Raw genomic sequence first — 23,260 nt, 5'->3', positions numbered from 1 at the left:
CGTGGGGACAGGCCACCTCTGAGGGTGACTCGCAGACAGAGCGGGTGGACCTGTGTGGCAGGGAAGTTTATAAAGAGCCTTAAAGTCCAAGGGGAGGCACTTGTCATGAATGTAGTCAGAGTGAGTGACAACTTCCACGGAGCAGGAGACGAGAGCTGTTTCCGCTCTAGCAAGCCGACCGAGGTGGCAGGGACAGGACAGGGGAGTGACCTCCCAGCGAGAGGAGATGCGGCGCCACTGCAGGTGTGCAAGGAAGTCACAACTTGGGGCAGCAGGCACAGGCCTGGAGGAAGAGAAGGAATTCGGGGCACGTGGAAAAGGCGGGACCTACCGAGCATATCCCACCCCACGACGGCCGGGCCCTGAGCTCTTCATCTCTAACAAGTTCCCCGCTGTGACGCTGCAGTCCCCGAGCGGCCCCACCACTTTCAGTCCCCAAGCCTTTGGACCCCTGTCCCCTCTGACTGGGATGGTTGTCACACGGATCACGGCGTGTCGTCCTCCTTCCTGCCATTCAGCTCGTTCCTAAATGTCACCTCCTCAGGGAAGCCCCAGCCAGCCCTGCTCTACTCTGTGCCCTCCCCACCCGGCATCTATCAGGGACCCGCCCCTCAGCGTCTGCCTGTCCCCCCACTAGAGGACGCGCACCCCGCGAGGTCCACGCTGGCCACCACGCTGCTGTGCTTGGACGGGAGCCCTCCGGGCTCTCAGTAGGTTTGTGTTAATCAGCGGATGAGTGAAGAAAGGAAGGTTCACACATCGGGGAGCTTCAGACGGCACCTCTGTGTGGGGCAGGAAGGTGCCGTGGCCCCGGCACGTCAGCGTGTGTCTGTGTCTCCACGTCACCGAGACTGGGCCACGCACTGAGTCACGCAAGATGAACAGGACGAGCTTGTGCTGAGCCACACGTGCCATCGATTCGGGCAAGCAGATGCCACCAACTGCGGCAGAGAGGCTGCTGCCATGGCAACAGCCCACCTCGCCTCTCTCAGACCTTTTGCTGCCTTTGGGGTGGGAGCCTTCCCTGCACCATCAGCTAGTCGGGAGCAGAAAGTCACGTCCACGTTTCACCGCAGTCTCTCCTAAGTGACAGCCACCCAAATCACGGATGCCGACGTTCCCATCACCCACTGCGGTCCGCAGGGGAGAGCTGGGTGCTCAACACGGAGCAGCACCACCGGTGCCCAGCCCCGTGCAGGGAGCCGAGGGCAGAGGGGCCGGCTCCGAGCGTGTGGGCCGAAGGGTACACACATGCACACGTGTGTGTGCGTGCGCATGATGCTCTACCCGGGCACTCAGAACGAGCTCATGAAACATCACAAACCTCTGCGCTAGCCACACAGGGCCACCCACGGTCTGCTCCAACCCTCTCTACCCAAGCCTACCCCCCACCACCGGTATTTCCCAAAGCCCAAGTTTTTCTGCGTCCAGGCCCTGCTTCCCAGGGTACCCTCCCGCACCATCCTCGTCCACTGCCAGGCCACGGCCCTGCACGGCCTCCCTCACTCTCCACCGCCCAGAGCTTCGGAAGCAGCACAGATCCTGCCCCACGGGCCTCCTCCACGCCCGGCCCTGACCGCCCCACCCTGGGAGCTCCCACAGAGCTAAGGGCCCCCCACACCCCCGTCCCACTGGCCCGGCTCTGGGCACGGCCTCCTCTTGTGATTTAACTGTGTCAGGCGGGGGATCCGTCTCCCGGCAAGACGGCAAGACCCCGAGCGTCCTGCAGTGCATTCGTCCGGTGTTTTGCTTGATTGGCTGTTTTCACCACTCCACAGCCCCTAGAGTAGCGTCAGGTACGTGGAACATACTCGACAAATGCCGACGGGGTTGACAGTGGACAGTGGGAATCATCACACTTCGGGGCAGCAAAGAAACCCTCCAGGACAGCTCATCTCCTGTCTTCCGGCAGGTGACCGGGAAAGAATTAGGGGTTGTGGAGCGTCAGACAAGTTACCCTTTTTCATCCTGATTTCCTGCAGCCGCACTAAGCTCTTTCCTTTCTCGCAGCGCGTCTTGCTGGCTCTCGCCCAGGCATTTCCAGCAACGCCCGTCTTCCCGAGACCGGGGAGAGCGAGGGAGGCCCGCAGGGCACTTGCGTGGGGAGGTGCGTGCGCCAACCCTGCTCCCCTCAAACGTCTCGGGCTGGGCCCCCCAGGGCGCTCCCTCTCAGAGCACGAGCCCCCGTAGCTCCCACTTGACGTCCACCTGCTCTGCCACCACGAGCCGGCAGAGGTGAGGGCCGTGCCCGTCTGCCCCGGCCGCAGCTCCCACCCGAGCACTGGGCCCGGGACAGCGTCACCACTGCCAGCCACCGTCTGTGACAAGCACTGTCTCCTAACCGGGATCTCGGAATCCCTCCCGGAGACCCGCGAGCGATTCACCCAAGGGTTTCTCCGGGCCACACTGATACATTGTACCGAAGGCTGAAAACTAGCCAATAAATCAGCTGATTTTATTACCACAGAGAACAATTAGCCGGGTTTCTAACGCACACAGAGGAAAGGCATAACGTAAACCTCAGCTGAACCACATTGACATTATCCGAGGGCTGATAAACAGATAACCACGAACGATTTCTCACGTGTGCGGAGCACCAGCTGCAGTTTGCTTCAACAGTAACATGTACGTTGACTTTTAAACATCCTGCTACGTGCATATTACATCACTCTTCAAGCTTAGTATTTGTTCTAAGCATTTAGTTTATTACCAAGCTCTGCACTTTTTCTAATCCCAACCATAAAGAACTAACTTAAGTCCAGGGGAGGGGGAAATAAGCTTATTAATCTAATGTCCTATTTCCCCTCTAAATATCCTATTTCCTTGAGGATTTTGGCTCTTATTCCCCCACTATTTTATATGTGATGCTTAAGGTTAATCCCACTACTACTTCCGGCTTCTTCTAGAAATACACCCACATCTATCTACTGCCCACAATTCCATTTCTTTGAGAATAATAAGTTAACGTTTACCGCTGCATCCTGGACCCACGTGGGCATCTACAGTGTCAATTCATACACAGGCATCTAACCCCTCCGGGACACTCAGGCCTGCCTGGCCCCGCACCCCTCGTGCAAGGTCAGTCAGGGTTCCGTCACTCGGAATGTCCAGTAGTTCATGTCCTACTTGCAAATGTGATACCTACAGTTTCACTGCTGGTCACGTACGGACGGGACCACAGGTTCCTGCTCCTCCGCCCCAGTGTCCCCAGCAGGGACCATCGCTGTCCACAGAGGTGTCTCTGGTGCTCAGCGTCACCCCGCAGCACCTCACATTTCAGCTTAAAAGACCTCGGTCTTCCCTGCGCTCCCTTGGCTCACTCCTGAGGGATGCTCTGGACCTTACTGTCCCCCGGAAGCATTCCCAGGGCCATGTCTTTTCCCCTCAGCCTGCAGCCTCTCAGCCGTTCCCCTTCCCCGGTCCCTTCCCCACGTCACCGCCCCACGTCACTGCCCTCTGCTCCACTGCAGCAGCCAGAACCTGGGTCCAGGACCACACCCACTCAGACTCCACCTCGACCCCTCTCAACCCACAGACTCACAGCCCATCTGCCTTCCCCTCTCTCACCCGGGCCACCGAGTGCCTAGAGCCACATGGCACCCAGTCCGGCGGCCTCAGCCCTGCTGGCAGTCCTGCCACGCCGAGCCCTGCCACCCCCCACTCTCCTTCCCGCCATTCTTAAGAGACAACCTTCCTTCCTACTTGACAGACATTACCAGACATTAATTCACTCACCTTCCTTTTCTCCTCAAAACCTTTCCATGCCTGCACTGTCCTCTCCCCGGCCCCTGCCTCACAGGGAGGCGGTCCCCACCCTCTGTCCCCACCCTCTGTCCCTGCATCCTCCAAGGCCAGCACTCTCCCACCGGCAGGGCCTGCTGTCCCCTCCTCAGGACTTTGCCCGCAAGGGGAGAAGGTGCACAGGTGTCCCTCATGTTTGATGATGACACGCATTTTCCCTGAGACCCTCAAGCCACAGCCCTCCACCTGCAGCACCTCCACCCCCTTTTAGCCGCACCCACACTCCTGTCTCCGCCTCTCCCCTCACTCAAGCCCACCGCACCGGCCTCCACCTCACAGAGCTCAGGGTGGGCTGGAGAGCACGTTCTGGTCTCATCTCACTTGCCTCGGTGGTGGCATTTGCTGGCATCCTTCCCTGGGAGCCCCCGCAGCCCTGGCTGCCACGCTGTGCCCCTTCTGGGCCACCTGCCTCCCCTCTGGAGTCTGCACCTCATCTGCGCTCTCCCTGGAGGCTTCCCCGGTCCCCTGCTCCAAACTCCACCTCCTGCCGAGAACCCGCCCCAAGCTGGCCCGGGATGCAGGACTGGGGACAGGCGCAGGCCCGGGTACTCCACAGCCAGGGCACACGGGGCCAAAGAGAATTCCAACAAGCAGCAGCCGGGGCAAAGGCAGGACGGAGCACCGAAGGGTCCGAATGAGGCAGCAGCTCAGGGAGGCCCCACGGAGAGACGAAAACCAGGCCCAGGCATCAGGGTACCCACAGGGGAATCGGGCTCCTCCTATCAGACACATGAAACCTCACCTGAAGGCAGACCAGGGACACAAAAAGAACTGACCAGAGGATGAGTACTGTCTCTGTTTTAACTGATTTGATGTTTCTGCCTTCCTGTGAAAACTACGGGCTGGCCATGCCGGCCTCCCAATGCCACAAGGTGACGGGTGACCAAGGAAAGACCCCGCAGCCACCTGAGTCGTGCACCTGCTCCAGGCCAGCTCCGGAGGGCCTCGTCCCACACACAGCCTCGCTGGCCACAAGGTGACGAATCCCCAGTCTAAGCTCCGGCTTCAGCCCTGTCTGCAGCCCAGACTGGGTCCCCAGGCATGCCAGAGCCCCCAGCACCCACACCTGCTGGGCTGTGGCCCCCCCCACCTCAGAAAACAGCCCCCATCAGTTCAGTTGCTCCGGGGTCTTCTGAGCCGTGAACACAGGATTTCCTTCCATTGTGTCTTTTTCAATTTCTTTCATCGATGTTTTATAGTTTTCAGTGTAGAGATCTTTCACGTCCTTGGTAACATTTATTCCTAGGAATTTTATTCTCTTTGATGCCAGTATCAGTGGGATTGCTCTTTTAATTTCTTTTTCAGATAGTTTATTGTCATTGTGCAGTAACACAACTTATTTTTGTATGTTGATTTTATATCCTGCAACTTTACTGAATTCATTTATTAGTTTTAACAGCTTTTTGGTGGAGTCCAGGGTTTTCTATATATAAAATCGTATCACCTATAAACAGAGACAATTTTACTTTTTCCTTTACAATTTGCATTCCTTTTATTTCTTTTTCTTGTCCGATTACTCTGGCTAGGACATTCAGCACTACACTGAATGTAAGTGGTGACAAAAGGCACCCTTACCTCGTTCTTAATCTTAGCGGGAAAGCTTTCAGCTTCCAACCGCTGAGAGTGATGTGAGCTGTGGGCTTGTCACACTTGGCTTCCGTTATGTTGAGTACGTTCCTTGTATACCTAATTTGTTAAAAGCTTTTACCATGAAAGGCTGTTGAGTTTTGTCAAATGCTTTTTCTGCATCTATTGAGAGGATCATGTGGTTTTTATTCTTCGTTCTGTTCATGAAAGTGAGTTGTAAAGCTGGACTGTTTTATTTGAGATCTGTCTCTCTCCTTAACGTAGTCGTTGCCACTGTGAACTTCACGCTCAGAGCTGTCTTTGCTGCATCCCATAGTTTCTGGCACGTATTTCCACTTTCATTTGTCTCAAGATCTTTCTTTATTTCCCTTTTGATTTCCTCCTTGACGCACTGGTTGTTCAGGAGCGTGTCACTTAATTTCCACATACTTGTGAATTTTCCAGTTTCCCTTGTTATTGACTCGTAGTTTCATATCATTGTGATCAGAAAAGATACTTGATACTATTTCAATCTGCTTAAATTTGCTAAGCCTGGTTTCGTGGCGGACTCATGCCTTTCCCCGGAGAGTGTGTTGTGCGCACTGGAGAATAACGTGCCCCTGCTGCTCTGGGAGGGAATGTTCCGTGGCTACCGGTTGGGTCCCCGGGTTTGCGCAGGGGTTGGCCCCTGCTGTTTGCTCACTGATTTTCTGTCTGGACGACCTGTTCGTTGTCAAAAGTGGAGGACGGACGTCCCTGTGATTAGCGTATCACTGTCTGCAGTTCTGGCATTACCTGCACACTATATATTCACCCGCTCAGATGTTGGTCGCACGTGTGTCTGTAACTGTTGCGTCGTCTCGATGGACTGACACTTGGATCATCCTGCAATGACTTTATCTCCTGTTACACTTTTTCACTTAAACTCTACTTTGTCTGATCTAAGTACAGCTACCCCTGCTCTCTTTTGGTTTCCATTTGCAAGGAATGTTATCGTCCATTTCTTCATTTTCAGCCTATGTGTGTCCTCAAAGCTAAAGGCCCACCCAGACTGTGTCACAGCTGCCCGGTGCAGCTCCCATCTCTCACCTCCCACCCCACCCATCGTCACCACTGCCACCGTGAGCTCTCAGCCCACATACGGACTGCACGCATCTCGGCTGCAAGACGGCAAGCCCTGCCTGGCCCGTGAGGCCTTCACGGGCCCGAGGTTCCAGCCCAGGTCCTGCCCTGTCCCTCACGATCACCCCGCATTTCGTATGACGCGTGGTACAGTGTTTCCCCAGGCACCAGGCTTGCTCAGCCCTCACCAACTGTCACGGTCACATTCACAACCACCGCTTAATGCCCGCTATACACCAAGTACTGTGTTAAGCACCTGACACATATTATGACTCTTGGAAGTAGAACTATTAGTATTTCCGACTTTCCAGATGAGGGAACATGCATCAGGAAGGTAAGAATGTACCTGAGGCAGCAAAGATACAGGTGGCAGAGAGGAGACGTGGCTTCGAGTCTGGCCCCCACACGCAAGCTCGCAGCCACAACCCTGCGGTCCCCTTCACGCACGCCCTGTGGCCCCACGGAATGTATTTCCCCACGTCTGCCAGGTCTCAGCTCGGACACCGGCTCCCGGGCCTGGCTGCTCCAGCCCGGCTGAGAGCTGTCAGAGCAGCCGTGGCTTCTCGCCACACTGTGCTTCCCGCCCCGCAGGGACTCAGGGCTCTTGCTCCTAACGCCGTGTTAGGTTCCCAACACGCAGCATACGGTACATGCCCAGCAGTTTGTTGAATGAACAAACGAATGGAACTGGTTAAAAGTAAGTATGGTACCAAGACTGAGAAAATATTGTCTGCTTTGAAAAACTAAAATTAGAGTTTATGATGAGTCATTTTAGACCTTGCTGGTCCTGGCAGAAAATTCCCATAGCAAAGCACAGAGACAAGACGCTGCCATTGCCGTCGCCCCGTTCCCTGCGGCGGGAGTCTCCTTACTTCCGCACGCCGCCCAGGGGGAAGACTTTCTCTCCGACCACGGCCAGCACGACATTCCAGTCGGACAGACTGAATTTGGGTATAATGATTTTTACGGGTGGAATAAATAACCTTCCATTTGTGAAAACACTGTAAGAATAAAAAGAAAAGCATTCATTAATACCTTGAATTGGAGGGCAAAACATTGAAAATTCAAAGAAAAAATATATATACTGTAGAACTGTGAAAACTACGCAATGCACTCAGCAGCCCTAATGACACACACCAGGCCCCACAGGGGACTGTCCCCACGCTGCACAGAACATCTGAGCGCCTGGTGACATAATAATATAAAAATGTATCTTTATAATCTAAAATGCCCAGGTGGATAGGACAGAACTCCACTTTTTAAAAAATGTGCCTCCAACTACTACGATGGGTAAAAAGGAAGGAAATTGTGTCCATTTGGAAAACAAGGGGGGATTTTGCCCAAAAGAGTGCAGCTATTTCCCTCCCCACGGAGCCAAGACGGTCTCCCAGCTCCCGAAGAAAATAACGTGCAATGCTTTGAGAGATAATAGAAACAATTTATTTCATTCCTGCAGTTTTCAGGCAGCTTCCGTGTGATCCCAAGCGGTTTATTGTATTATTTCTCTGTGTTGGGGGGGAAGTGAATACTTAGATTTTCAAAGCCCGGTGCAAAGTTATTGGTCCTCTAGTATTAATGAGACTATGCCACAGTCCCAGACACCTGGGCATAGCTTCAAACCCTTGTAACTCATATTAAAATTAGGGAAAATACGGGCTTATTTTCTAAGTCTAAAAATAATGAACGATGTCACTGATATCCTTTAACAGCACACAATCTCAAACTTACAATTCTGCTTAATTTTTTTACATTATTATCTACTGTTACTGCAGTTTTGTTTTTTTTTCCTTAAATGCAAATAACTTAGAATTTAAGAAATACATCTTTTTTTCAGAGTAATATAAATTTTGATGTAATATATTTGTCACAATAAAGAAAATTCAGGATTTTATGCTAAGGTTGCAGGAAAAGAAGCTTCGAATCAACCCTGGAGTCCAACTTCTTTCATATTTAAGACACCACCCAAATTAACCCTCAAAGGAATGTTCTGTGTCAGTTGTATCACAATCCATCAACGTGCTGTTGTTACAACTACAATAAAATTTGCTACAGTGTTTTCAGTTGTTGGTTTTCCCAATTGGTTTATGCCAAAAGTCTTTCTAAATATAGACTACTAATAGTAATAAAAGAAATAAATGTTTAAATAAGACCATGTTATATCTGTTTAAATAAGGCCTGTTAAAATGTATAATTTTAAGATATAATTTATATTAAATGTTGATAAATAAACACATTGACATACTGTTGATGTACTTAAAAATTAGCATTTTCTTCCTGAAGGGCTCTGGCAATATAGATCAATGAGAAATAAGGATCAATAACCACTGGCCCAATCATTCCACTCCATGAAGTCCATCCCACACAAATGTGGGAAAAGATATTTCTCATAGAATTATCCATAAACCCAAATATATAATATGTCTAAGTACGGATGAATGGTCCGATAAATTATGGCATAGCCAGATAATGATAAATCATGCAGCCATTAAAAATTATTTATGCAGAATTTATATTTACGGGGGAAAATGGTCCAATATAATTAATGCTGTAAACAAAAAACACAACAGCACACTACAGAGAAAGCACTAAAAGCAAATGTGCCTCAAAGTTAATAGTGATTATCTCTAAGGGATGGCATAACTGGTAATTTGTATTTTATTCTTTTCGATTTTCTAGATTTCCACATTTTATAAGAATATAAATAGAGAAGAAAACTACTATCTGTGCAAATTCAAAATTTTTTAAGAAAAAGAGAAAAAACAAACATAATCTTCAATTGATAAATTAGGAATTTGCAAGTTCAGCAGGAGAAGTGGACTTCACACATCTCCAGAAGTTTGCTGGCTGAGCTGCAGATGAGCCTGGACCTCCCTGGCTATGCCAGGTTTGGGGTCCGTGGTGCTCAGGGGTCAGACAGTCCATCCGGCAGGTAGCTGGATGAACCACCCCACCTCAAACACCCACGGACAGTTTCCCTGGAAGTCTGGGATACAGAGGAGATGGATGGGCTCACATCCAATCCCATCACTGCTAAATAAGTACCAGTATGTGTGAATTTGGGGATACCATGTAGCCATTTTTCAAAGCACCCTTTATCTAAACGTGCTGATAAGAAACCACATCCAAGATAAACTGTGAGTGTAAAAAATGAGTGTATACGACAGTGCATGCGGCACACACACGTAGCCCTGTGGGTGCCCGAGCACACGTGCCCAACCCCAGAGAGACTCCAGAAACTGTGACATGGGGCCCCTGGGCCGTCGCTGGAGGGCAGGGGGATACAAGGCGGAAGAGTCACTTTTCATTTATGCCTTTTAAACTACATATTTACCGCAGGCACCAGTTACTCTGGCTATTTAAAAAACAATTAATTTAAATAAAAACTCTGAAGTAAGAGAAGTTAAAGGCATAGAACTATTTTATCAGTGTACCTCCTAACGTGCTGCTAATTAATTTGTAACAGGAAATGGGGAAAAGGTCCCATTATTTTAAATAGGAAACGTGTTAAATTTTTTTACATGGGAACTAGCATATGGGTCTGGGAGTGGATTTTAACCAGGGAGCTGACGGTGCCAGCGGCCGTTTACCCAACTGGCGGCGCCCACGCATGTAAGCGTCTCCAACCTTCTCAACAAACCAGTAAGGCAGGTGCCGCTACCCTGTGACATAGGTGAAGAAACCGAGGCACAGAGAGGGCAAGTGGCCTCTCCACGTCACACAGGGGCCGAGCGGAGGGCTGGCCATGCGGCCCACGTCACCTGGCTCCACAGCCCGTCTGTGCTCTTTCCCGGGTGCCACCCTCCCTCCCACTGTTTCTCTTCTCTGTTGAAAACCCAGGTAGAAAGTGTGGAAATGTGCTGTTTCTCTCTCAGAAAGACGTTGGTGACGGCAGGTCATCTTTGCCTCCGTTGCCAGCGCTACCCTCAGACAGGCATGATCCGCTGCACCAGGTCACAAATGAGCCACGGGAGCGTCGTGACACCTTGGGCTGGCTGCCTGCGCCCCTCATGCTCCCTCCCAAGACCCAGTCCACGTCCAAGTGAGCTGAGCTGCAAAGCTCTCCACCCTGGAAGTCGGAAGCCGCGGTCCCTAGAGCTGATTCTAGAATTAAATAGTCGGTGTCTGGACAACCCGTTCCGTCACTGAACTCTGAGCTCTGGAGAACAAGCCCAGAGCCGCACCTCGTGGCCGTCTCTGGCCCCTGGACGCGTCCAGCGCATTCTGGACGGCGGGCGTTTACATGGAGCCACAGTGGTCAGCGGGCAGACGGCGGCCACCCTCTCTGCTGTCTCAGTTTCCCCCATCTCCAAAACCGGATACAAAGCCCCGTCTTACCTGCTTCACAGGGTTACAGTGAAGGCAAAATGGGGTCGTGGGTGTTTTAATTTGAAAAAGCGTAAAAAAAGAGGCATTATTTTTTAAAACTAAGGCGTCAGAACTGTTATTATTGTGTTTTTCTGATCTAAGAGTTTGAGACAACGTGGCAGAGAACTGGAGTGATTTAATAGCAGTTTACTCCAACCCAGACTTGCTCGCTGAGAACTGGAGGACCATCAGCACATGGCGACTCCGTCCATTTGGAAATAACAGTGCAGGTTTATGGGACTGCAATTAAAGTAACCAGAGAAACCTGAAAAATTTACCCCACAGCAAGCTCCACGATCACGGACTCCAGTCAGGTGCCACAAGGAGAAAGGACACGGGCCCATCATTGCCTGCCCGCGAAGGAGGGAAGAGTGAGCCCCTCTGCTCATCAGAAAGTCTCCGACTGCACCCTGAGGAGGTGAACGCACAACACCCTCAACTGCCCCTAACCTGGAGCGGGAAATCACCCCACAAATGGATGGCCACGCCACCACGTGGCTCACGGGTGCCGGGGCAACACGTTCCAGCCTTGCGACCCTCGACCCCGCTGCCTGCCCTTCCTGCAAGCACCAGACTTCACCAGGGGCGGGTGTCGATCATCTGCCCCGTGACTTGCCTCCTTCTCAGCCTATTAGCATTTCTAGGGGCCCTTCAAGCACCTCAACTTCCTTCTCAGTCCCCACACCCCGTAAACCTGCTGGAAGGGATCTTTCCCTGAACTGGGGCGTTAAAATTCCTCGTGCCGGCAGGTGGGGGGGGCCCCTCCCAAGTTCCTCCGCCCCCCCCCATCCAGCCCTCACCAAACGCCTGCCTGAGCCGCTCGACTCTGCAGGAAAACTTGCTGTTGGCTCAGCCAGCGCCTGATGACAGGCCCGACCGCCTCCTTAGAGCACTTACACACGTGTGTCTCTGGCGACTCAGAAGCGTCACTCAAGCACCTAAGACCCTCCCCCTGAACTGGACAAGGAAGGACAGGGCCTCTGTCTCCTGGTCTATGTGGGGGACAGAATCCTGACTTGCACCACTGCCGCTCACAGGCATGGCCGGCCAGGTCACATTAACTGACCACCTCTGTCCTGTCCCCCCCCTTCCACTGCACGCCTGGGTCCCCTCTCCCTCTCCCTTGAAAACGCCCAGATCCCCCTGCACAAATCAGAGTGGGGCTCAGCTCTCTCCCTACTGAGTAGTGACTGAGTAAAACCTGTTCTCACCTCTGTCTCTACCGTCCGGCTGTGTTCGTCTTTGACATCATCGTCACAATGAGGGCTAGACCCGATGTCCCTCGGGCCCCTCCTCCAGGTCCCGGAGACCACAGTGCCACCTGCTGTCAGTTAGGACAGGCCATGTAAGAGGTCTTCTCCCCCCACTCACTGGTCTCGGGCTCCCCGAGGGGGGCAGAGTCCCCACCTAAAACCATTTCTAGGACTCAGACAACTTCCGCCAGCTCACTTCTAAGTAAACAACAAAAGTAAGACCTTTTAAATCCCTTCTCCCCCAAGGCCCATTCCCGTAATCGGTTCACTTTCCACTCCCGTCTAGGGATGCGTGCGCAAGCCCTTGTCGGCAGTCCCGGACGGCAGGGAGAACGCGGGCAAGGCAAGTGATCCAGGTCACGCAGCTTAATGAGCACCAGAACCAGGAGCCAACCTGACCCCCCGCCTCCAAACTGGTGACTGCAGACCCACAGCGCCACGGCCACCAGGGGAGCGCCAGCCTCTCTCGATGTCCGGCTGCTACAGGACACGAGCTGGACGTCCCGCTTGCTCCCTCGGCTGAACCCTCCCTCCATGAGGAAGGGTCCAGACCCCCTTCTCTCTTGAACATCTCAGCCCCCGAAAGCCGTCAGAACTGTCATTTGTTTTTGCAGTTACAAGGACACATGATCAGGTGTTTTTCTTGGGAGGAAATGCCCTGCGTTTAGATGGATATTTGGGTCCATCTAGTGGAACTTCCAACACACCAGTACCAAGGATGTGCGCCTGTGGCGAGAGTCAGTGGGTTATAACTGGGAAAACATGTCAAGTGAGGATCATTGATGACATGGGTCAGGCCCGTGAAATGTAGCTTTAGGAACAGATGTCTTTGTCAGTCAGGAAGAACCCACTAACCAATAATGTTCCCTGGGATTGCTATGCATTCTGCAGAAAAAGATATCATTAACAAAATTTAAGTGTTGTTTGTTTGTTTGATTGGTTTTGAAACAGAGTCTCACTCTGTCGCCCTGAGTACAGTGCTGTGGCGTCAGCCTAGCTCACAGCAACCTCAAACTCCTGAGCTCAGGTGATCCTCCTGCCTCAGCCTCCCGAGTAGCTGGGACTACAGGCACGCGCCACAATGCCTGGCTAATCCAGAGTGTTAGGATTACAGATGTGAGCCACTGCGCCCAGCCAGCGAAACTTAGAAACACTGTCTCTTTGGTTATTTCAAAACAGCTCTCCTACTTAGGGAAAGACTTGTGCCTTGCAGAAGCTTATGGCATTTTAAAGAAACGGTGGTCGAGGTTTAAGGAAAAGTGCAAGGAGCTTGGTTCGGCTCACCAACAGCAGGTTGCGTTCCTCTCTGCGTCCTGGTCGGGATCTGGTGAGTCCATCGGGGATTTTCCAACCCAGGAGCCTTCACTGCAAGCCCCCGCTACCAGGGCTTGGGGGGGTTGCAGATGTGACTCCCGCCAGCCACGGCTGGGTCGAGACACTGGTGCTGGTGTCCCTCGACACTAAGAGCTCACAAGTTTCCGTGGAAACTCACCAAAATTCATTCCATTTGGACCAGAACATGGTAAAAGGAAGGGTGCTATCTTGAGCTCCGCATCAGGGATTTTAATCCCTAAAATATTAAAGCCTCACAGTGAAAGAAGGATTTGGGGGAAGAACTGCCCTTTAGAGACTTGCTGCTCTGGGACAAGCGGGTGGGGCAGTGTGGGGACACGACCCAGGTCATCCTCACGGCTGCTCGCGAGGTGGGAACTCCCGGTCCTGCTTACAAATGAGGAACACGTGACATTGCACGTGAAGGTCACAGCTGACAAGGTGAACAGCGGATGTGAGCCGGTGCTCCGAGTCAGGCCTGCTGTCCCTACAGCCCAGACACACAGTGCACGGTGACCCACGCCGTGGGCTTGACCCACCCGAACGCAGTCCGCTGAGCACCGTGCACCGGCTCGGCCAGCGGCCGCCAGGGCCGTGGATGCTCCGGCTCTTCCGTTCCCAAGGCAACACTCGACTAGGACGTGCTGGAACCCCGAGGGCCTTTCGGTAGGCAGAGCTCAGGGTGGAAAAAACAACTTTTAAATTTCCTTTCAATATGCAACACCTGCAACTGCTAGATTAAAAAAAAAAAAACTTAAAAGCCTAAAACTAAATCGTGTGTGTGATGCTCTTACGTTTCCATCCCTAGGCAAACTGTTCTGTAAACAACAGCATGGTAATGGGATAGCGTTTCCAAAATCAAGGCTGAAGAGAAGAAAGAATGTATAGCTTTGGAAAGGCTGAACCACAGAGAAGGTAGACCGAGGAAGAAGAAATAGCCGGGGGGGTGGGGGGGAGCAGAAAAGAGGTTCAGGAGAGTCCGTCAGGGTAGAAAGGGTTGTTTGGAAGGAGCTATTTTCACCCATAACTCTGTACTCACTTTATATGTCGGGATATACGGTTATATGTTTGCCACCTGGAAGGCACATTTATATCACAATGTACCACTGGTTTGATCTGAAAGAAGAAAAAATAAGCCTCAGAATTTGGTTCAAATTAGCAAACACTCGATAAATACCAATCGCGTGCACAGCACCAGCCCCCAAGGCGTAAGGAAATGGGGTGTCCCTTCGCTAATGGGTCACCCAGGAGGTAACAGAGCATCTCCAGAGGACACAGAGAAAGGCGGGTTGTGTGCTGGAGCAGAGAAGGTTCCAGCAAGTGCAAGGCAACATGATGGAGGCCCCCCCCACCCCAGCACTTCAGCCCAACCTTGCCCTGAAAAGCTGCTCCCCCGTCCCTGTTCGGTCCCTATGTCCTGGGCCCACCGGGCTGTCCCCTGCATCCAGTTGATCTGGACCATGCGCCCGGCTCAGCCTCCGCTGCAGTCCACACCTCGCCCTCCCCTCCCGGCCTCTCGCCTGGACGGCACCACGTTCTCTCAAGGGCTCCCCACCAGGGTCCCACTCCTCCGTCACCTCCCCGACGCCGCTGTCTTCTCGGCAGCGACTGAGCCTTCCCCGCCTCTGCAGCTTCCACGCACTGTCTCCACACCCCCCAGGCCCCCCACGCCCCAAGCGCCCCACACGCCTCATGTGCCCGTTTAGCCTTCCTCCACCTCTTCACCCCACCCACGTTCCGAGTGCCACGGAGAGCCCAGTCCAAGCCACACCAGCACTGACCGCCCCTCCGGCCCACCACACACCAGCACAGAGAGAGCCCGGCAGGGGCTCCTCACACCCACTCCCCTCCCAGCTCAGCCCCAGCTTGTAGCCCCAGAATAGCACCAGCGGCTGGCGACCAGCACCTGCCGCGCCCAGAGGCCCCTCCTGCACCCGCCTCTGCCCACCCTGCTACTTGGTGCCAGGCTCCAGCACAGCCCCGGTCCCAAGTCAGCCCCACAGGAGGGTTCTGTGTCCCCGATTCTCCGTCCCCTCCACTCCCAGACCTGGCCAGGCTTCCCAGCTCACGCACAAGACCACAGGAGGCCACTCAGCCACCCATGCCACAGGAGCTAGGCTGAATTCCCCCGAGTTGAGCAAAGTCACCTGCAGCAGCGCCTTGCCAAGCGCAGCAGCGACCCGCGTACTGCAGCCCACAGGGAGGTGGGATAACAGGTAGGAAAGCACCTGTCCTGAGAACTGGGCTGTACAGGGGAGAGGAGAAAGGTGTTGTCTGTGTCTGAAGGTGACAAGGGGGGCATGTCTCAGGGGTCTCGGAGGAGGGTGGGAAGAGCGAAGATGCAGCTGCCAAGACCACTTGGCAGTCCCCTGAACTTGCAAAGCCTTTCGTCTGGGGGAGAACTGGGCCAGAGGCCTGGAGCAAATAGCAAGTCTCAGGGGCAGCCTGGGAGGCGGCAAAGCCACAGTCTTTGGAGTTGGACAAGCCCGAGTCCAAATTCCCGCCCTCCCTCTTACTCCCTGTGTGCCTTAGGAGAAGCTGCTGCACCTCTCTGAGCAGCAAGGTGGTAACGTGGAGAATGGGGATGAGAGCACCTTGCAGAACTGTTATGAGAATTAAGTGAGATAACATCTTATAAAGGGCACAGTGTAGTACCTACCACACAATAATACACGTTCAGTCCCATAAATATGAGAGTCCCGAACACACACACACACACACACACACACACACACACACACATACACGCACACACACACGCACACGCACAGAGGGGTGGGGCACGTGCAGGAGGGGCAGAGGGGCCATTTCAGCATCTCGGTCCAATCACAGCCCCAAGTGGAATTGCTGTGTCACCCACAGTCAACTGAGGGTCCCGCCTTCCCCATCTCAAGAAATGGTGACACCAGAGACCCATTTGTTCAACTACAAAATCTGGGAGACGTTCTGGAGTCTTCCCACCCCGAGTGCCCCACAGCTAGGCCATCAGCACACCTGCCAGGTCTACCTCAAAGCCACACACACACTGGACGCTCGATGCTCCCGCCAGCCAAGCCTCCTGCCACTCCTCCCTGCCTGTGACAACCCTGTCCTCGCTGCCAGCAAAGGGGCCTTTGTCAACATAAATCAGCGCTCACCCTAACGTACACACCCTCATGCGGACCCCCGGCCCGAGCCCTGGCTGCCTCTCTGCCCCTCTCCCTGTGCCCCTTCCGGCCTCCCTGCCCCCGGCCTTGTGTTCCTCCTGCAGTTCCCCAAACACCAGGCTGTCCCCGCACGGGACCTGCGCCTGGAGTGTCCTCCCGGATCCCTGCCTGGTTCTCTCCCTCCTGCATCGGGAAGTCACTTGATGTCAGCTCCTCAAGGAGGACTTCCCGACAGTCACACACCTCGATTAACTTTCATTACAGCACTTACTGCCGAATATGTTCTTGCTTATTTATTTTCTCACAGTCTCCTGGCAGAATGTGAGCCTCCCCAGGGCAGCGACCCTGGCTGTCACGTTCAGCAAAGTACCCCCGGGCCTGAACCACGCGTGGCCCCTCGTAGGAGATCCACAACCATTTCATGGAGACGGATGAACAACGGGGGGATGAATGCCGCCACGACAAGTGAAAAACAGCCCCGATACCCTGGAAAGGACTCCAGAAAGAGAGGGACAGGCCACTGCAGTTGTGGCAATGTGCTCCGACATCCGTTGCCACCCCCGTCACAGCGTCTATAAAATCACACACAGCATCTGACATTTCGTCAGAGCATTTCCATCCTAGGACGTGATCAACAGTGAAAACTGTCAGAGACAAGGCCTTGGGCTCACTAAGTGTCACACTGTCCCTGGGCTCGTGGGTGCAGCCCACAGGCACGAGACAGGCGCAGCGTGGTTGGGCAAGCGGCAGCACGCGGTAAGGGTGGCAGGGGAGGGAAGAACCAGCAAGAGGGCTGCGGCTTTCGGCCCTGCGACTGTGTCGTTCTGTGTCTTGAGGGGCAGCAGGACACAGCCCTCAACCTCAGGCTACTGGTAGGGCCCCTCCCAGGCACGGCAGGGTTTTTACAGTAAATCCTGTGTATCACTCAAAGCTCTCAGTGGTGGCATCAACTCATTCGGCCTTGGCTACGCCACCAACACGTGCCCACGAAAGTACCACACTGCCACCAAGACACACGTTTACGTGTCAAACCATCATCACCACAAACCCTTCGTGGGGGTGACAACTTCCAGAGAAGGAAAGAGAGGCAGGGACAATGAGCACCAGGCACTCTTGGACCACGCATATTACTGCTGAAAGTGATGGAGGTTTTGAGAAACATTTTGGGACCCAATCCAGAAGTAAATATCACAGAGATTAAAATTATCCATGTTAATTCTGCTTCTCTATAAACGCTCACTAATGGGGCAAACCCTCTGTGAGGGTCCACCACACACATCGCTATGTAAAACACTGAAAAGGCAGAATGAACTGAAGGTCTGCTGAAAGCGGACGGCTTAAATAATTGTGGGAAATTCACATGACAGAACATTGTTCAGGCACTGAAAGTCATGTTGCACAAGACCCTTTACTATGTGAGAAAATCGTCCTGGCACATAGGAAATGAAAAGTAGATATGAAAAGAGCTCATATTACAAGGTGTGGGGTCCACTTGGACCTATGGCTCACACAGGCAAAATAAGACTGAACATGTAATGTATCATTAACTTTCAGATGGTAATTTTTGTAGGAGATAAAGCATTAAGCTGGCCCAATGCGAAAGGTCCAATAGTCTATGTCAGTGTGTGTGTGTGTGTGTGTGTGTGTGTCCGTGTGTCTATGTGGATATGTGGGGTTCCTGCTGTCTGACATGATGGTCCGTAATGCCAATTTCCAGTGTTGTTCCAACCACACAAAACATGCTTATTCTTGTCTTTCAGAAAGAAAGAAAGAAGAGTATGTATCGACAGATTCTATCTCTGGAAGTGTGTATTTATGTATGTGCATAGTGTGTGTTCATGTGTATACATTTGCTACCTGTTCATGGAAACAGCCTGAAATGGACATGACGAGACGCAGGGTGGGAATCGTCGGGAGGTAGGGCTGAGAATTACTTTCATTCTCTTCACTGAGCTTTTCTGCATAGTAGTCTTGACATCTTTCTCAATGAGAACTACTTTTATATTCAGATTTTTGAAACTAATGAAGTGGAAATTCCAAAAGGAAAATTGGGGGCAACTTTAGCCTCACAGCGTGAGCGCCCGGCAACCTGCCACGCCCTTAATGAGCACAAATGGGGCCACGTGGGGGTGTAAGTGCTCGCTCAGCAACGGGCGTGTCACCTGATCTCCCTGGACCAAGGCATCCTCAACTAAAAAGCAAGAAGTTTTGACAAGATAATCTGAAGGTTGCCTCCCTGTCCTAAAATGTTGCCTTTTAATCATATTTTATTTAAATCACCGAAATGTTCAAAGGATGAACACAGATTCAAACTCCAAAAGATGCTCTCGAGGGTCATTTGCAGAACGGTTGCTTAGGCCACTCCCAGCCCCACGTGGAGAGGGGTAAACAGGTACCCAGGTGTCAAGAATAATCATGTGCCATTTCTACTCTCTTCCTTAAGGTAGCCCTGAAATTCAAGGACTGCCAGAACTGCTTTTTAGTTGGAAACTTACCCTCCTGCCCTTGGAAAGTTACAATTTAAACTGGGTAACATGATAAACTTGACTTCATTTCACTGCCCTGAAAGTGCAGACTCTTAAGGAAGCACCTAAACTCTTGTGCAGGCAGGTGCTTGTGAATAATGCTAGAGCTGCTAGAATGTCCTTCACTGGAACACCAGATGGTGACCCAAGGACACAGGGCAGCCCGGCCTCCTTAAGACATTGGAAGAAGAGAAACAACATTTACCTAGTGCTGGTACCTAACCTATATTTTATCATTTAATCCTTATAACAATCCCCTAAGGTAACAATTATCATCTCCATCCTATAGAGGAGGAAATTTAAGAATGGCAAGATTATAACATAGAGAAGTAGGTCCCTGCTAAATATCTCACCTGTGTAACACTCCCCAAAATAAATCCATTTTTTTAAAAGTAAAAATCATGTTAAATTCTAAATATCAACAGGCTATCTTGCTTAAAACCTTGTGATTTTTTTTTGCTTGCAAAAAAAGGTACATCTCTTTTAACAAAATAAATGGTTATTCTTACTAAGAATCAAGTGGTGTGAGTGGAATGAGGGAATGTTCTATCCTGTAGACCTTGTAAATGTCTATCAGGTACAAAACTATTGAGAACTTGGGGCAAATGTTTAAATTCAGCATTATAATTAGCGTCAACACTGCATAACTTTTAATAACTTTTCCAAATCTCCCAAAAGTAAAGGAAAGTGAAAAGTTTTAATAAACAATGGCATGGTGTGCCTCAAAGATGACTGTCTCCCTATGCATGGCCTTAGAACATTTTCACTAACTGCCATCACCTGGTTACCTCAGTGTGTTGACAAGTACGACAAGCTCTCACAGTGGATTCTGACTTCAAGAGCAACGTGTCTTTATAGGCATTCCCTACTAAACATTGTTTTGTAAAACTTCAGTTATTCAATACTGACATTTACATGTTTACCAAATCATCCAATTTATCCCACCCTTGGTAGTTAGAAGCAAGCACTTACTTCCTTCAACTTTCTCATCTTTGCAGGTTTCCTGGGAACTATATGAATATAACTGCAAAAAAAGAAAGATGAAAACATAATTAGAAGGTAAATAATTAGATGGTTTGAGCCTCTGTAGAGATGACTCTTTTTCAACATTAAAATATACAACCCCACAGCAATTTGGAACTAGAACAAAAGCTTCCTCAGTGCTGGAATCCGCGTCAGTCTACAAAATCAAAGCTACGGTAGGAGCGTTTTCATACTGGGTATCACCCGCACTGCCCAGTAGAAGCTGTCTCTTAGATAACATTGCTTTCCCCCATATAATTTTACTAAAGAGAAACCCCAGAATCATCTAGTTCAACAGCCTTTTTAACCAGGTTGCTGGAAGCCCAGAATGACAAGCCCATCGATGTTCCCAAGACAGGCCCACGTCAGAGCAGAGCCCGGACCCCTCACCCAGCTCCCCTGCACCGCCAGCCCTCCCTCCTGTCTCAAAGCGTTCTCACTGCTGCCATTCTGCCAAAACCACTACCGGAAAAGAGTCACCAGAATGAAATCTGTGTACATCCCACTAACAGTTTTTGACTGTTGGGGACTTTCGGAGGGACTCCCATATTCCTCAAAAATAAAACAAAATGTTTTAAAGGACAATAAATAACACCTTAAGATTTATATCTGATGCTAAGGTTTCTTCCTGATTTAAAAAAATGATATATTTGAGATTGTTGTCATTTTTGGTGGTTTTAGCAATATTCAAAGAAGGATTGGCTTAGAGTTGGCAGATGGAAGGCCCAGGCAGGCACAGGCAGAGGGTGGTCCTTCCTCGTCTGCCAACATAGAAACACGGGCCGATTTTACAAGAAATGTTTGGGGTAAAAATTAAGTATTTTTCATCATGCATGCATTGAAAAGGACGTTCAAGACAATTTTTGCAGAAACAGACTCTTTTTGTTGTTGTAAAACAACATTGAATCCTGGATTCTGGTAGGAAATCAGAAGTTCTAGATATTCATACCCCCTGACTAACCCTGAAAAAATAATCACAAAAATCACATCACTAGAAAGGGATACATTGTTGTCTGTGATTTTTCAGACATAACAGGATTATCACAGTAATAAATTTCACTCTAAAATGTCATGACATTAATCCAGACCCTACCTCTTTGCATCGATGATGTCTGTGACTTACGATTTTTCCTCAAAAACAATAGCATGCTAAATTTGCAAATGCCATTAAGAATCTGAAACCACAAACCAGCCCTTACACCAATTCCACAAAAAAAACAAAAAATTAAAAACTCAAACTGCTCATTTAATTCACAGTATCCTTGGATTGGGAGCTGGTGTTTGGTAGAGGAAAAAAAAAATCCATTCTGGAGAATCTCACTTTTATCTCAGCGCTTGAAGAATTTCCCCACATAAAACTGTAGAAAGGAGTAGTTCACAGTCAAAAACTAAGTGAACTCACAAAGAAATACAGGACCATGAGGGAAAACCAGCTGAAATAACAGGAAGCAGAAACAGGTGTCAATACCGGGGTGACAAATGCAAACCACGGAGGGACATTATTTCCATGAAAGGCAAGCTGGACCGGGGAACTGTAAACATAGTCTGAGAGGCCCTACCTACCCTCACATCTGATTTAAATGGCAACTGCGAGCCCACCCCTTTCCCCACCCCCTTTCCCCACCCCCTTTCCCACCCCGTTTCCCACCTCCTTTCCCCACCCCCTTTCTAACGGTGTCTAAAATTGCTGGGGCTTGTGGATGGCAGAAGGTGTCCAGCCTGGCCGACACCTGCGCGTACCCTGCGCAGATGCACAGGCGGGGCGCGCGCAGGGGCCCTCGGGCTGCGCCTGGACCGCGGGACAGACGGCGGGACACACGGCGGGACACACGGCGGGACAGACGGCGCCCTCCCGGCCCCGCCGCACTCACTCGAGCTTCTTGAAGCGCTCGCGGCCCGCGGCCACGTACTTGCCGCCCGCCTGCAGCGCGTCCAGCTGCAGCACCCGGTGGCCGCGCGCGGGCGTGTAGAGCTGCTGCACCCCGAACGGCGCCTCCACCTGCTGCGACAGCTGCTCCAGCAGCCCCTCGAAGGTGGCCACGCGGCGCCGCGACAGCACGAACTTCTTGCCCGCGAAGAACTGGTCGCCGTTGCGGTACACCAGGATGGTCTTTGCGGGCGTGGTGTCCACCAGCGCGTAGGGCCCGCGGGTGCCCATGGCTCGGCCGTCGGGCCGCGGAGCGACAGGGGCGCAGCGCACCGAGGCTCCCGACCCACGCGCCCCGCTGCCGGCTGCGGGCTCGGGCGGGGCCGGGCGGGCGGCCAGTGTTGACGCCATCAGCGATTGTGACCGCTGCGCCCAGGAGGGAGTGGCGGGGAAGCCGCAAAGTTAGCCGGTGGCTCGAGGCCAGAGGGGAGGGTCCGCCCCGCAGCGGTGGCAGGAATGAGGGCACCGAGCTGGGGGCAGCCCTTCCCCCCGCCAGTGCCCACGGCCGGCTGCCCGCCCCTTCGGAGGAGGTGGAGGGGCCTCGGGGGCTTCAGGACCACTGGACCATCCAACTGGGTCGGAGTGGACGCTGCTTCACCTTTTCATTTATTTATTTATTTCAAGATATTATGAGAGTGCAAACATTTTTCACCTTTTTGAGCCTCGGCTTCTTTTATCTGATCAGTAGGGAGTGTTTGTCCACCTCAGGTCACACGTGCCAGGCTTCCAAATTACCTGCCTAGGGAAGGACTTAGGATTCACCACTCATGGCCTGTCCCTGAGTGAAGTTCCTCAAATTGTCCACTTACTTCGTAACCTACTAACCTAGAAAAGGACACTGATTTGTTTCTAAATCATGAAGTTTTACTGATTGTCTTGCAAGTAAAACATGTCAGCCAGTATGTGGTCATCTGTGGGCAATGACTGTGACCTCTGTATTGTCCCCTCCCTTCCCCTAAACTTTCTCATGAGAGCATTCCAACAGGTAGCAGACTTTGGAACGAGCCCAACTTTGTTGGTGTGTCTTCCTGGGTCGGTCCTCAAATCCGGCTTCCAGTAAACCTTTAACAAATTATTTCTGCCTCGACAGCCTTCATTTCAGTCAAGCCCAAAAATCTTCTAGGACCCTTGGCCCAGAGTGGGTAATTCTGCATCTTCCCCCAAAGGAGGAGGATTCGGGGCTGGTGAGAACCTGAGCTG

The 23,260-nt window shown here is 51.7% G+C and overlaps 1 protein-coding gene across 1 annotated transcript in view; it reads right to left on the bottom strand.

Moving 5' to 3' along the window:
* The window catches only part of DCDC2C (doublecortin domain containing 2C), a 50,468-nt gene extending 28,177 nt beyond the window's left edge, over positions 1–22,291 (bottom strand). Inside the window, exons 1-4 of the mRNA XM_045548984.1 lie at positions 22,005–22,291; positions 20,083–20,134; positions 14,479–14,555; positions 7,362–7,490 (exon numbers count right to left, since the gene is read on the bottom strand). Coding sequence (XP_045404940.1) covers positions 7,362–7,490; positions 14,479–14,555; positions 20,083–20,134; positions 22,005–22,291 — 545 coding nt within the window. The remainder of the gene's footprint in view (positions 1–7,361; positions 7,491–14,478; positions 14,556–20,082; positions 20,135–22,004) is intronic.
* Between the last annotated feature and the right edge of the window lie 969 nt (positions 22,292–23,260).

This window comes from Lemur catta, chromosome 4, assembly GCF_020740605.2.
Source record: "Lemur catta isolate mLemCat1 chromosome 4, mLemCat1.pri, whole genome shotgun sequence".
Lineage (NCBI taxonomy): Eukaryota > Metazoa > Chordata > Mammalia > Primates > Lemuridae > Lemur > Lemur catta.
The sequence above is the reverse complement of the archived record's forward strand: the minus strand, read 5'-3'. Positions and strand labels throughout refer to the sequence as shown.